Source organism: Melanaphis sacchari, unplaced genomic scaffold (genome assembly GCF_002803265.2).
Source record: "Melanaphis sacchari strain LSU unplaced genomic scaffold, SCAv2.0 Contig8_pilon_pilon, whole genome shotgun sequence".
Lineage (NCBI taxonomy): Eukaryota > Metazoa > Arthropoda > Insecta > Hemiptera > Aphididae > Melanaphis > Melanaphis sacchari.
The window spans coordinates 4,366,833-4,381,144 of NW_020271635.1; the positions used below are offsets into that span (position 1 = coordinate 4,366,833).

The 14,312-nt window shown below is 30.2% G+C and overlaps 3 protein-coding genes across 3 annotated transcripts; 1 reads left to right on the forward strand and 2 right to left on the reverse strand.

Moving 5' to 3' along the window:
* Positions 1-135: 135 nt before the first annotated feature.
* Positions 136-9,826, reverse strand: LOC112602489 (EF-hand domain-containing protein 1-like). Its single transcript, XM_025350581.1, has 9 exons — positions 9,779-9,826; positions 9,446-9,582; positions 7,883-8,099; positions 7,434-7,795; positions 1,830-2,020; positions 1,313-1,418; positions 1,113-1,236; positions 591-933; positions 136-430 (listed from the first exon to the last, which is right to left on the reverse strand). The coding sequence occupies exons 1-9, from the start codon at positions 9,824-9,826 to the stop codon at positions 153-155; spliced, it is 1,806 nt and encodes a 601-aa protein (XP_025206366.1). The 3' UTR covers positions 136-152.
* Positions 4,035-6,306, forward strand: LOC112602563 (heat shock protein 70 A1-like). The gene has a single exon (XM_025350710.1). The coding sequence runs from the start codon at positions 4,242-4,244 to the stop codon at positions 6,156-6,158; it is 1,917 nt and encodes a 638-aa protein (XP_025206495.1). The 5' UTR covers positions 4,035-4,241; the 3' UTR covers positions 6,159-6,306.
* Positions 9,827-11,688: 1,862 nt separating the features above from the next.
* Positions 11,689-14,118, reverse strand: LOC112602619 (ribosome biogenesis protein WDR12 homolog). Its single transcript, XM_025350793.1, has 9 exons — positions 13,921-14,118; positions 13,683-13,768; positions 13,359-13,581; positions 13,137-13,277; positions 12,827-13,002; positions 12,459-12,520; positions 12,153-12,399; positions 11,947-12,079; positions 11,689-11,861 (listed from the first exon to the last, which is right to left on the reverse strand). Exons 1-9 carry the CDS (start codon positions 13,989-13,991, stop codon positions 11,720-11,722), a joined length of 1,281 nt encoding a protein of 426 aa, XP_025206578.1. The 5' UTR covers positions 13,992-14,118; the 3' UTR covers positions 11,689-11,719.
* Between the last annotated feature and the right edge of the window lie 194 nt (positions 14,119-14,312).

Below are 14,312 nucleotides of genomic sequence, written 5' to 3' on the forward strand. Positions count from 1 at the left end.
CTGTGATGAATACTTATTTTAATATTTTTTTATATTTGTTATCCACCTTTAACTGATAATTTTTTTCATTGTATTAGAATATAAATAAATGCTTACATTATATTTTTAATTATATATCACTACTATATTAAAATTGTTAATCATTACTATTACTAAATATTAATATTGGATTGGTTTATTTTATTAATCAAAACAGTGTCTTCCAGTGATTCAATCTGTTTAGATTTACTGATGTTTTTAGTTATTGAATTCTGATTGATGATATTTGGTTTTTGCTGTGTAATTAGCAAACCTTTACTTTCAAGGTAACATTTAGCTTTGTCAATAGCCTCTTGAGTAAACTTATCCTTATTTTCATTCATATAATTGTATGTCCATAGATCTAGCTCAACAATTATAAAAACTGATCCTCTTACATGTAATTCTGCACCTAGAACAGTAATAATTGTAATTTATGATAATTTTAATTTTGATTTCATATTGAATATAAAAACTTTATTCACATTTAAACAAATTTATAATTATACACATCATGTGATACAATAAAATCATGCAAATATTAATACGCAGCTAATTTAATGAATATTTACCAATAGCAAAATCTTTGGTTCCATAAAACTGATCTTCATCAATTTTAGTGCCTGGTTTTCGTAATCTTGTAGATGACATGAAACGTCCTTTAATGAATCCACTATTTTTACTAGCCAATTCAACTATAGTCATTTGATTATTGCCAAGGCAATATTCCATAATGAAATCACGAAGATTATCTACTTCATATACTGGTACCATCTTCAATTTATATCTAAGTTTTTTACTAGCATTTAGCACATAAGTAACAAAATCTAATGTTTTCGGAGCTTTAGGTATCAGTGATAAACAATTCTGGCGTGTATCATCTGGATCACCAATTCCTGTGTGAGGTGGTATTACCTATCAATCAGAGTAGGGCGTTATTCTAATGAAATTTTATTTAGTTGATTATTAAGATATCATTTTATCCGAATAATTATCTAGATAAAATTTTCAACAACTCTTGCTATCAATTCATATAAATTAAAGTATATTACTTAAATGGTAAAGTACTTTGAGTGATTTTTTCGTATAATTACCAATTTAGATACAGTTGGAAAATTATCTTTTGGTTTAAAGACTTGAATAGAACTAGGTTGAATAATTTTCAAAATATTTTTAAAATAGTTTCTAGTAAATGGATCACAGTCGTAAAGCAAAAATCTAAAAAAATAGATAAGATTTTTTATAGATATTTAAGATCTTGTACCAGAGTTTAACACGATGTTGACGTGTATACCTACGACCCATCACAAAAATGGTATTTCCTATGATAAAATCTTTTGGTTGATAGTATTCTTCACATTCTTTGTTTCCAGTTTCCAAATAAATTGACGGGAAATTTACTAAATATTAAATACAAGCTATTAAAAATTCTAATTATTATATTAATTAATTAAAATAATCTTGCAACCAAATATTACAATTATTATTATAATTAACTTAATGATATATTTTACTTTAATGTGAATCTGTATTTATTACCTATTCAACTGTTTTTATTCATTTAATTTTTTCATGTAATTATTCTACTATATATCTCTTAGTTTTATTGGAGAATTTATAAAAATAATGCATAAAGAAATAATATAGATAGATATGACAAAAAAAAGAAAAAGAATATGTTATTAAATTATATTTTTATAATAATAGGTAGTGTAGGTTTTATCATAAATTATAATTCGTTCTGAAAAGTTTTCTTTATTAGGTATTATAAAAATAAAATTGGCTATAAAAAAAATTAAGGAAGTACTTACGCGATAAATTTGACCAATCCTTTGGTAATCTAATTTTGCCTAAGAACAAAGGGAAAGAGTTTTGTCTACATGTATTTCCCGTTTTACTTGATTCGTAGATTTCTACACGGTCATAAGCCATGAAATATAGAAGCACAAAGAACTTCCATTCTGCAGGTTCAGATCCTTCATCAAGCCACGCTGTGTAAAATCTTTAAAATATATTTTTATACATTTGGTTAATAGTTAATACATTAGATATATTATGTAAATAACATCAGTGTATATATAATTAGTTAATATATTACAAAAATGTATATCAATTTTTCTTAAGATATTTTTTCTAACACATCATTTGTGGACAACGAATGTATGATTTACATTCACACGTCACACCTATCATTTAAAACGTCTCAGGCCATAGACCTACTTAAAATAAAAACGTTGATGTGAGTTTTAAATCACATATTGAGGTATAGTATTTTGTAATTTTTTTTTTTTTAATGCATTTTTTTTGCTTAACAATTGACAAACTTCCAAGCAAATTTTGTTTTTAGATATTTAATAGGTATGAATTTAACCGACTATTCTTACACCTCATTTTACTTGTAAAAATGATTTATTATTAAATAATGGAAATTTACACTGATAGGTCATTTATTTTATAGACATTTAATAATAAGTAATAACAAACAAATTATATGACCATCATCGTAATTAGTACCTACTAATTATTTTTCAACTAATTTTTTTTTTTATTATTGATAAAGTTTCTCTGACTTAATCACATAGGCATATTTAAAGGGAGGGCTTTGTCCCTCACTTCGGAAAATAGTAACCTTAATAATTTTGGCTGACCCCCACGAGTTTTGGTACATGTCAACCATTAAAAAAGCCCCTTTCCAAAAAAAAAAATTGATCACCTTGCATCTATGCTTAGTCATTTAAACTTATTAATAAAATGAAATGGACATATTTAACTTTTAGAAAGTGATTATCAATAACTATTTATACTGATAGGTATAAGTTACGAATTCATAAGAGTACAACTTACACGTACAAGTAAAGTAATATAATTTATGTAAGTAAAAATTTTCCATTGACTCTAGAATACAGAGTAAATATATATATATATTATATTGTATAAGCATTTTCAATTTTTAATTTTCTATATCAGAATATTGATAAAACAATTTCTCAGTCATCAAACTTAAAAATATAAGTTTAATCTATTTACATATATCTAATAATTAAAAAATATTGGAAATAAATAATAATAAGGTTAACCCAGGTTATAAACCTACCAACAATTTTTCTATAAATATTAAATTTTTTTGAAAATAAAAATAAAAATGTTGATAAAATCAGATATTTGAACAGAAGATAAACAATTTTAGTTTTTTTGCAATCAAAAAAAATTTTAGGTGTTGAGGATTGGAAAATTCCACTATTACCTACTAAAATTATTGTTTTATATAAATAAAATATATGGTGAGTATGTCGTAAACATATAGTTGACATCTTGCACTATTATAACATTTATAACTGAGAAACCATTTGATGAGTGAAAAAAATAACAAAATATATAAATAAAACACTGTAAAAAAAATCTTCAGTTAAATTATAATTAATTATTGATTTACTAAGAAATAAATCATGATATTTATTTTGAATACTTTTACTTATTTTCAAAAATATTTTTTTGTATAATATGTGATACCTACATTATATTATAATATATTATTATTATTTATTACATATTATTACGTCCATTTTATGTATTACATGTACTGTGAATATTAGTACGGGGCGAGATTCGCATGGGCCAAGGCTCATTTGGTCCAAACTGTAGTTCGGCCTATGAATATAGTCTACCTAAAACCATTGATTATAAAAAAAGTCTATTCTATAATCAAGGCTTATACCTATAATAAAAATAACATAATATCTAAATGTTAAGAAAAGTGAAAAGAAAATAGTAGAGACATCTGATTATGTTACAAGGACTCGGTGAAACAACGAACAACGAGAAAGCCGGAGAAAATTCGAGTAAGTTCTATAACGATGGCCGTTATTAAAATAACGTAGAATTGGGTGGCGGTGAACGAGGGGGACGGCACGGAGGCAGCGACAGCGCTCGCGAAACGTATCGAACCTTCTAGAACGTTCCGTCGGCTATATAAACGGTAACGGCGCGCCGCCCGGCTTCAGTTTGAATTTCGAAGCGATACTAGTGCGACACATCGAACGAGAGATACTTTTTCGTGCTATTCTGTGCTATTCACTGTAATTCAAGTGCGACTTGATTGCGAATCAAAGCGACTTTTAAATCATCATCGAATCGTTTGCTATTACTCTATACGTTTTTCGTTTAACATCTATTCTTATTAATTGTGCGTGAACGAGACCTACGAAATATTGGTGAAATATAAAATGGTCGGAAAGACTGCGATCGGTATTGACCTGGGCACCACCTATTCTTGTGTGGGCGTCTGGCAACACGGAAAAGTAGAGGTAATCGCTAACGATCAAGGAAACAGAACCACACCGAGTTATGTGGCTTTCACCGACACGGAACGGTTGATCGGGGACGGAGCCAAGAACCAGGTGGCGATGAACCCGGTGAACACCGTGTTCGACGCCAAACGTTTGATCGGACGTCGGTTTGACGACGAGAAGACACAAGCGGACATGAAACAATGGCCGTTCAAAGTGGTAAACGACTGCGGGAAGCCCAAAATCCAGGTGGAATTCAAAGGCGAGCGGAAAGTGTTCGCGCCGGAAGAAATTAGTTCGATGGTGCTGACGAAAATGAAGGAAACCGCGGAAGCGTACCTGGGCCGTAGCGTGACGGACGCGGTGATCACGGTGCCGGCGTACTTTAACGATTCGCAGAGACAGGCGACAAAGGACGCGGGCGCGATTGCTGGGCTGAACGTGATGCGAATAATCAACGAACCGACAGCCGCGGCTTTGGCGTACGGCCTGGACAAGAACCTGAAAGGAGAGAGGAACGTGTTGATATTCGATCTAGGCGGTGGTACGTTCGACGTGTCCGTTCTGCAGATCGACGAGGGTTCGATATTCGAAGTGAAATCGACGGCGGGCGACACGCACTTGGGCGGCGAAGACTTCGACAACCGGCTGGTGAGTCATCTGGCCGACGAATTCAAGAGGAAGTTCAAAAAAGACGTGCGTAGCAATCCGAGGGCGTTGAGACGGCTGAGGACGGCCGCCGAACGGGCCAAGAGAACGTTGTCTTCCAGTTCGGAGGCCACCATTGAGATCGATGCCCTGATGGAAGGCGTCGATTTCTACACGCGAGTCTCCCGGGCCCGTTTCGAGGAGTTGTGCGCGGACCTGTTTAGATCGACCCTGCAACCGGTGGAAAAGGCTTTGGCGGACGCCAAGTTGGACAAGGGAGACATTCACGACATTGTGCTGGTGGGCGGTTCGACGAGAATCCCGAAGATCCAGAGTCTGCTGCAAAACTTTTTCTGCGGCAAACCACTTAACCTGTCCATCAACCCGGACGAAGCCGTGGCTTACGGCGCCGCGGTGCAGGCGGCCATCCTGAGCGGCGACACGAGCTCCGCGATCCAAGACGTGCTGCTCGTGGACGTTACGCCCCTGTCGTTGGGCATCGAGACCGCGGGCGGAGTGATGACGAAAATCGTCGAGCGCAATTCCACCATCCCGTGCAAACAAACGCAAACGTTCACGACGTACGCGGACAACCAACCGGCCGTCACCATTCAAGTGTTCGAAGGGGAAAGAGCAATGACCAAGGATAATAATCTGTTGGGAACATTCGACCTCACCGGCATACCTCCGGCGCCCAGGGGTGTGCCCAAGATCGAGGTGACTTTCGACATGGACGCCAATGGAATTTTGAACGTTTCGGCCAAGGACAACAGTTCCGGCCGCTCTAAGAACATCGTCATTAAGAACGACAAGGGTCGACTGTCTCAAGCCGAAATCGATCGTATGCTCAGCGAGGCCGAACGGTACAAAGAAGAGGACGAACGGCAAAAGGCCAAGATCGCGGCCAAGAACCAGTTGGAGAGCTACGTGTTCGGCGTGAAACAAGCGTTGGACGAAGCCGGTGACAAGTTGACCGAATCTGAGAAGAACACTGGCAAACAAGAATGCGACGCAGTCGTCCAGTGGTTAGACAACAATCAGTTGGCAGACAAAGAAGAGTACGAGTACAAACTGAAGGAAATACAAAAGAGTTGCTCTGCTCTCATGATGAAGATACACGGCGGTGGTCAACCCGGCGGCGCTCCTCCGGGTGCTCAAGGTTTCCCGGGTTCTAGAGGAGGACCTACCGTCGAAGAAGTCGATTAAATTATTTACTTACATTCCATCTCGTGATATCTGTAAATACTGTTGTAAAGTATATCTTAGATTTTTAATTTTGATTATGTAAAATGCTTACTTAACCTATTAGATATAGTATATTCAAGTTGAGACTGATTTTTTTTTTTATTGTAATGTTTGTTATTTTTTTTCAAATATATTTACTGTGCAGCTAATAATATATACGTATTATTTTTATTTATCCCTTAAAACGTGCCTACAATAAATAAGTAGGTATTGATTTACACTACTGTGTCTATAGCAGTATGTAATGTGTATACATGGTATTGGTATTGGTTTTTATGTAAGTTTTAGGTTGGGTATCTATGGTGTTAATGATTAAATTGTATCTACAAATCCCAGAATTGGTTTTAGTTGATAGTCACGACTTACGTAATACGTATCACTTTAATGAGGTGAAACGTTATTTTTCCTATGTATAACATGCAATTTAAATTCCTACCTATTGGGTTATTAACATATTGAAACGGTCAATACTTTTTAATAGTATGTAATAATATAATATAGACCAAACTTATCAAATAATTTAGCTAAGTTTATTATACTGCTATAAGTTTTGTTTCCTGTATGAACATTGGAAATTACGTAAGTTAGGTAGTCATACTAGAAAAAATGATTTGCAAGTTGTAACACATTAATCGAACAATTGTTTCGAATTTATATAATTGATTTAAATTTGTATGTACGAGTTAACTAAAAACATTGTATGTCAAATAGAAGTTAGTCCTACTAAAAATTTTGATTGTAACAAAATAGTACAACTTTATAAAAATATTGAATATAAATTCAGTAATGTAAAATTTATTTTTTAACTTGTAACTTATTTCATACCAAAATTAACATTACTGCAGTAAAATAAGATTGTTAATATTTTTTAATTTAGAAAATTTGTAAAATAAGTAGTAAGTATAGCGAAATTTGATAATTTCTCTTCAGTCATAGTGAAACGAAGAAATGTCTTAATTAATTTAAGCAAATTTAAAGGTCTTTCAGCAATATCACTACTGACATGCAGATGGTGTATAAAAAATGTTATACAAAGTAGATAAATTTTGGTATACTGAAAGTTGTAGAAAATATTTGACTTATAAAATTATCATTTTCGCATTACTCAATATACTTATATGCATTATGTTCGATTATGCATTTACACTGTTGATTTATGATATGTTATATTTACGTATAACCTTATGTTCACAGAGTTAAATATTATTACCTAGAAAATGCAGATAATGTACCAACCTGAGTACTTTGCCATCATTTTCTAAAAACTGTTTGAGTTTATCGTCTTCGATCGATCGACTGCCAAATCCAAACTTTAATTCCAATGTTGTTGACTGTTGCTTCTTCTGTTGAAGTAACTGTTGCTGTCTGGCACTCATATAAGGGTCGTCGGGCACTGGTTTGTCTACATTAACTTCCACACCTTGGCTGGTCAAGAATTGTCTGGTAAAAGAATTGCAGTTGCATAATTTATACACAACTCCGTAAAAATTAAGTTCCACTCCGTTGTTTAAGTCGGACCAATGCCATGTCTTGTTCTTACGGTGTGGATTTGGTATCTGGCCGCGTTTCAGCAAACATCCTTGGACATAACCTGCGTTCTAACGGTAAAATAAATAATAATTTAATACCTATACCAACATCATTAAAAACCTAGAAAATGAGATATAATTAAGAACAATTTAAACCTCTACAATGGGTTCCACAACACTTATAGAGTCATCAACCAAAAAATATGTAATTTTAACACGGCGCACTCTAAATGTGTCCACAGCTGATTCAGTTATAGGCTGTTGAGTAAATCCATTAAAGGAAAGACATTTTCCATCAAACATTATAAAATGTGGTTGAACAATTGGTTTCGGTGGATCTTTTGCTTGCCCATAAGTCAATGTTGGATTATACCTGTACATTAAATTATTTAAATACAATTTAAAACCGAATTTATATAGGTACTAGACATGTAATACATTAAACAGTATCCATCCATGTATACAGGTTATTACAGTATTACGTTGTCTGTCTAATTTTAAGATGTTACAACTATTAACATTGATGGCACAAGTATAATTAACTGCACCTGTGTTACAGTAGGTAGGCCTGTAGAGTTTAAGTAACCACTAACCAACTATATTTAAAGTAGATATAGGTAAACTGGTAGATACCCAATAAGAACGTCAGGTATACCTAGGCTTTAATTCAAATACAGTATTTTCATAATAAAATGGTAAGTCTAAAACCCAATCATAATTAATATTGTTAATATTTACAATTTACTCAAATACCTACCAGCTGTATTATAATTTATAGTAACTAAAGAAATTCTTTCTTTTATTAGTTATTATTTAATTTTACAAAAAATGTTTTCGTAAAACCTAAAGTAAAAATCTATTTAGATTTTAGATTTATTAAAATACGGCAATACTCGTGTAAATATTTTTTTGTTTTGTGAAACAAAAATTGAATATAGCCACGTTTTAGCTCTTACATTATTTTAACTTTTGCGTGCATTTGTATTTATTTTTTCAATTTAATACCTACCTGAAAATAAAGAATTTTTTTAACTACTAACAAAGTCGTAACTCCTATATAATATCTTAGTTCTTAATCAACAAAAAATAGGTAATAATTAATAAATATTTAAATATATTAAGTTTATAATATATATATATATTGTTATTATACATCATAATCGATAATACCATACTATTATCGGCTAATCAGACAGAGACTATACATATTTTAGATTCAAAACGGAGTGTTGAATGTATTGATTTTATAATTATTAATGTTTTTTTTTTATTTCTCATCACATTTTTGAGCAATAAAAATATTTAAAATTTCAACTTTGGTGGTGATTTTTAATAACAAACTGGACCAAGTTGATACTTTAAGGAGTGAAAAACGAATTATTTTATGGGTATTATTGATATAATATGTATTTAAATTTTTTACCTAATATTTATACTAGCACACATTTCCAATAAGTCGTATAATTTTCAAAATATTTTAATTCTTTTAAAGCTATTTATAGACATTTAGTATTTTCGAATTATTTTAGTTTTGGTAACAATTTTTAGGTTCGGTTAAAAAAGTCCTCGATATTTCTTTCATTTTCTAATATTAGTGTTTAAGTAGTGTCAGTAGTCAATAATGAATACGCTATATACTACTACAGTATAAGACATGAGTATATAATAAACGAGATTAAGTAATGAATTTATAGGTATACAATCATTATAAATACTGACCCTGTGGTACCTAATGTTTTACTGTATAGCATCAAATCCACGTCTAAGGGGGCTTTTCCAATGCCCATTGGTTTGTCTTTGGGAATAGCATATCCGTTTTTCCATCGAAACTGAGAACTTAAATGGTGATCTTTTTTCTGTATAAAATATAAAAATAATATATAATTAGTCAATGTGGGTAAATAGAATATAAATAATCTCTACGGCCAAACGGGCTCCAATCAACTGGTGTATTACTGTGTTATTGTATTCACTACTTATTAAAATAAGTGTACCTAGAATCAACACGACAACACTCAATCCTTACCTATATGATATTATAGGTATACTTACCGTTATATCTGTAAAACGAAATCCTGGTATAAAAGGAAGACCGTCCATTTTCGTGATTTTACACAAATGGAATCTACACAAGTATTTGTTCATAGTTCAAAATTTAATCAATAGTGAACTTGGTTACCAAGCGGGGGAATTAGTTAAATAATATAAGCTCTAACAAACAGGTGCACGTGTAAATAGTATTTTAAAAACGCATCATTATATTGATGGTGAATCATGGGGTAGCTAAAGTCCTCCTTTCTATCAAATTCGATAAAATTGTACATGTAGGTACCTCTATACTCTATATTTCTATAGTGTATTCTATGCGTAGATATACCTATAGTGCACTGCACAAGATGAATTTACCTATACATTATACAACATGTAAAGTAGAATTTTGATTCACCTTGCTGGTTATGCACTTATATTCGCGAGTTTTACATTAAAATATAATTAAATTAAAAAAAAGAAGGAAAGTAGGCAACTACTTTGCTGAACATTATGTTAATAACGTAACTATCAATTGCAATTCATAATTTTATTATGTCAATATAATGTACCTGTGTTCAATTCAAATTCACTGATAAATCATTGCATAATCTAACCTACCCGGAAAGCGATTCTGAGCGAAGACGATTTGTCAACCAATATTACTACTATAAAAAATATAGTATAATATATTATTATGTTATATTTGTGTTGTTGTTATATAATATGAGGTATAATAATTTATTTTACTAGATATTACTAATATGGTACGTTTAAATAATTTTTCCCGAAAAAATAGCATATTTTATTATATTATTAATATTTAATCAGTAGAACAGCATATCTACATTATTGTTATTAAGTATTTAGCTATTTAAGTGTTAAATCAATATGAACTTAACCACGTAGAACGATGTGTATCGGTTCATGATATAAATTAATCTAAATGTTTTGAAAATATTGACTTAGTCTATGTAAAATATATTATGTGTTAAAACTTTATGTACCCATAAATTATTTATTTCCATTCTCAAATAATTTCAATGTTTAACACCTATACTTGTTAGAGTGATGGTAAGCCGCCAAGACAATTCTTATAAATCTGAGTCCATAATTGCATAGATTATCTACTAAGAAAGTAATGGGAACCTATTTTTTTATTTATGTATTACAATTATTAGTAGGTAATCAGTGGTGCTTTTCATATTAATAAGATGGTATCATCTTTTAAAAATTTCAAAAATTACTAAAATATTAATTCTATATTTTTTAACACTAAAATCTAAAAATATTTTGTTATAAGTGTTATCAAGACACTGTTTTTTACAGGCTATGAATATAAAAATGAGCTAGTTAGATTTCAGTTTTAAGTGTGAAACCAAAAATATAATGCGAAACTTTAGACACAGGTAAATTATAGAAATGGTTTACCCCACTAACATTAAATACTCTGTATTCCAAATATTTTCCTATGTAATGGAGAAATTTACATATTTCCAAAACTTCACATCATTCTCCATCTATAATATTTATTTTCTAAATTTGCGTCTGTCTTTAGTCATCTATCTCCAAATAAGTTGTAATATAACCAAAAGGTAATACTTATCATTAAGCTTTATAATTAATAAACCGATAACCAGCTTGAAAATTAACAATTTTTTTGACTAAATAGTCAACTATGACAACATTTATATATATATATAACTGTTGTATGCAATGATTTATCATTTAATTTAAATTTAACATACCTGTTAAACTATTATAGTAATCTTCTAAATGTCACTCAAAATCTATTACACAGCATACTATATAGCAACTATAAAAACATATTACCATACCTTTACAAATAAAATTGGTACTTGTAATATACTGCACAATAATTATTTAATAGTACATGAATAGAATAAATCTTTCATAGAAATCATAATAATAAATAAGTAAAATAGTTATAATTTTAATTTAATTTTAAACAGTTTTTACATTTTTATTTTTAAAAATTCGAACAGTGTTATCAGCTCCACCTGACAAAATTAATTTTTGATTTGACCAATCACTGCACATCACTTTCTCTTCGTGGCCAGTCAATTCAAATAATGGTACTTTAGGGCTAAAACAAGATTTTTTTTTATGAAAATATTACATATTGCATAATATAATATGATATGTCAAACATATACTGATTATGTTATAACCTTCTAGTATCCCATAATTTCATTTGATTGTCATATCCACCAGATATAAATTGATATTCTTCTGTTTTAGACCATTTGACTGTGGTTACCCACTGTGTGTGTGATGAGTAAGTTCCTTTAACTAATGATCCCTCTAAAAATATTCAAATGATATAAGCCAGTAAATTTTAAAATAAAAAAAAACAATAGTGACAACAATTTTTTACCTTTTGATCTTAGATCATATAATCTTATGTGCCTATCAGACGAACACGTGATTACAGATCCATTTAAATCTGAGTAATCATGATTGAAAAATGATTTGTTACCAACAATTTCTGTTTTGATTCCACCTATTTCTCCATCCCAATGTTTTATAGTATGATCCCAAGAAGCTGTTATTAGATCAGAGTTGTTAATAAACTGAACAGATGATATATTTTCTTTGTGGCCTTTTAATGTCATGATTGGAGGCTGTTAAAATATGTTAAATATTTAAATAAAATGTACAAAATATTAAATAATGTACTGACCATAACTTTTGTTTCAGTTTTAAGTTTCTTAGCAGGTTTATCAGCAGGCTCATAATTTGGATCTAGATAAGTTAGACAAATTATTAAATTAATGGAAGGGTTTAATGTTACTATATAATATTTGATGAAACAATGTTAATGTAATAAATATTATATTTTTGAACAAAAACAAACATTTAATTATTTATATATTTAAGTATTGAATTAAGATTAATTTGATACAATTTCATTTAAAATCAAATGATCATTAAATTAAGTTTACTAAAAATATTAGTTATATTTTTCTTCAGAAAAATTTCAAATTTGACTAATTGCTTTGTTATATTTTTAATTTTAATGTAAACTAAATATAACAAATATAATTTTACCTGATGACCAAATTTTCAACATAGTGTCCCATCCACCAGTAGCAAATCTGGTTGAATCTGGACTAACACTTATACATTCTACTGATCTTTCATGTCCACGGCCAATTTGTAAACAATTAGTAGTTCCTTTCTTTATATCCCAATCCCAAACTCTAATTGACTGATCCTGAGAACCACTAAAAAATAATTAATTACTTAATTAAAATGAGATATTCATACTTAAATAATTTCATAGTTGTTAAGGAAATAACAACTATTTAATTTGAGTTGATATAATTTTAATATTAATATAAATAATTCTATTGTTTACCTAACAAATGTGGCAGAATCATTTGAGACAGAAATCCATTTTACTGCTTTCACGGGACCAGTATGCCCTGATATACCCGTTTTATGTTTCCCTTTGTTTGTCCATATATGAATTGAATTATCATAACATCCTGTTATGATCCTGAAAAAATCAAGTAAAAATAATTATAAATTCTAAAATAAAAATACATTTCTGAATGTTTAAAAAGCTCATAAAACATACCAAGATCCATTAGAATGTATAGCAGATACCCAGTCATCATGTATAAGACAATCCATTGGTTCAGGTGATGGAGTAGCTTCCATGTATTCAACAACCACATTGCTTTCACTAGATACATTTTTGTTTGTCAGATGAATGTCTAAAGGAGTACGCAATAATTCACCATTGACCAAAAAATCAAAATCGATCTTCTTCACAACTCCATTATCATCAGATAATTTATCTAAATAAATAAATCAATCAATCAATCGATCAAATACAATAGAATGAACCAATTCAGGAACAAAAATCAAATCAAAATATTATAAAATAAATCCATTAAACCTTTTAATAATTCGTTAACTAGTTTATTCAAATTTTCACATTGGATTTTTGAATCAACTGCAAAAGGAAATTCTGGTACAGCATAACTGTAAAACAAATTAATAAATAAATACAAGTAAATATCACAGAACTACCATAATCTATCACAATATACTAATTAAGTAACTACTATTTATTTCTTGTTTCATTATTATTAGTTAGGTACATTTGATTAATAATTCAAGTAGTAAAACCTTACATTTCTTGTTTTGTAATGAATTTTATTTGGATTTGAGATCCTAAATCAAGCTTCTTTTTTGAGCGGTCCATGACTATGAAAATACTTACAAAATTAAACTTATTAATAAATTGAAAACATATAATTAACTAATCACTTTTCTGATTTCTCTAAATGTTGAATCGTCGACTGACAAAATTGTCGACTATGATAAACAAAACACGTGCTAATCATTCAAACAATTTCCAATCAGGCTGTGTTCAGTGCACGGCTATAGATATTAGATAATAGATAATAAATAATATTATCAAAATATTATCTAAAGCCGTAGTTTAGTTCTTCTGCAACCAATAACAACGGATCACACCATTATTACCAACCATAGAAAACCAAAATAATAATTTTTATTTATT

Coding starts and splice junctions, on each gene's coding strand:
- LOC112602563 (XM_025350710.1), top strand. CDS start 4,242: ATGGTCGGAAAGACTGCGATCGGTATTGACCTGGGCACCACCTATTCT.
- LOC112602619 (XM_025350793.1), bottom strand. CDS start 13,991: ATGGACCGCTCAAAAAAGAAGCTTGATTTAGGATCTCAAATCCAAATA. Junction 13,769..13,920: donor TTCATTACAAAACAAGAAAT/GTAAGGTTTTAC, acceptor TTTGTTTTACAG/TTATGCTGTACCAGAATTTC. Junction 12,400..12,458: donor AAACTGAAACAAAAGTTATG/GTCAGTACATTA, acceptor ATATTTTAACAG/CCTCCAATCATGACATTAAA.
- LOC112602489 (XM_025350581.1), bottom strand. CDS start 9,826: ATGGACGGTCTTCCTTTTATACCAGGATTTCGTTTTACAGATATAACG. Junction 8,100..9,445: donor AAAACATTAGGTACCACAGG/GTCAGTATTTAT, acceptor TTTAATGTACAG/GTATAATCCAACATTGACTT. Junction 1,419..1,829: donor GGATTGGTCAAATTTATCGC/GTAAGTACTTCC, acceptor TTTAATATTTAG/TAAATTTCCCGTCAATTTAT.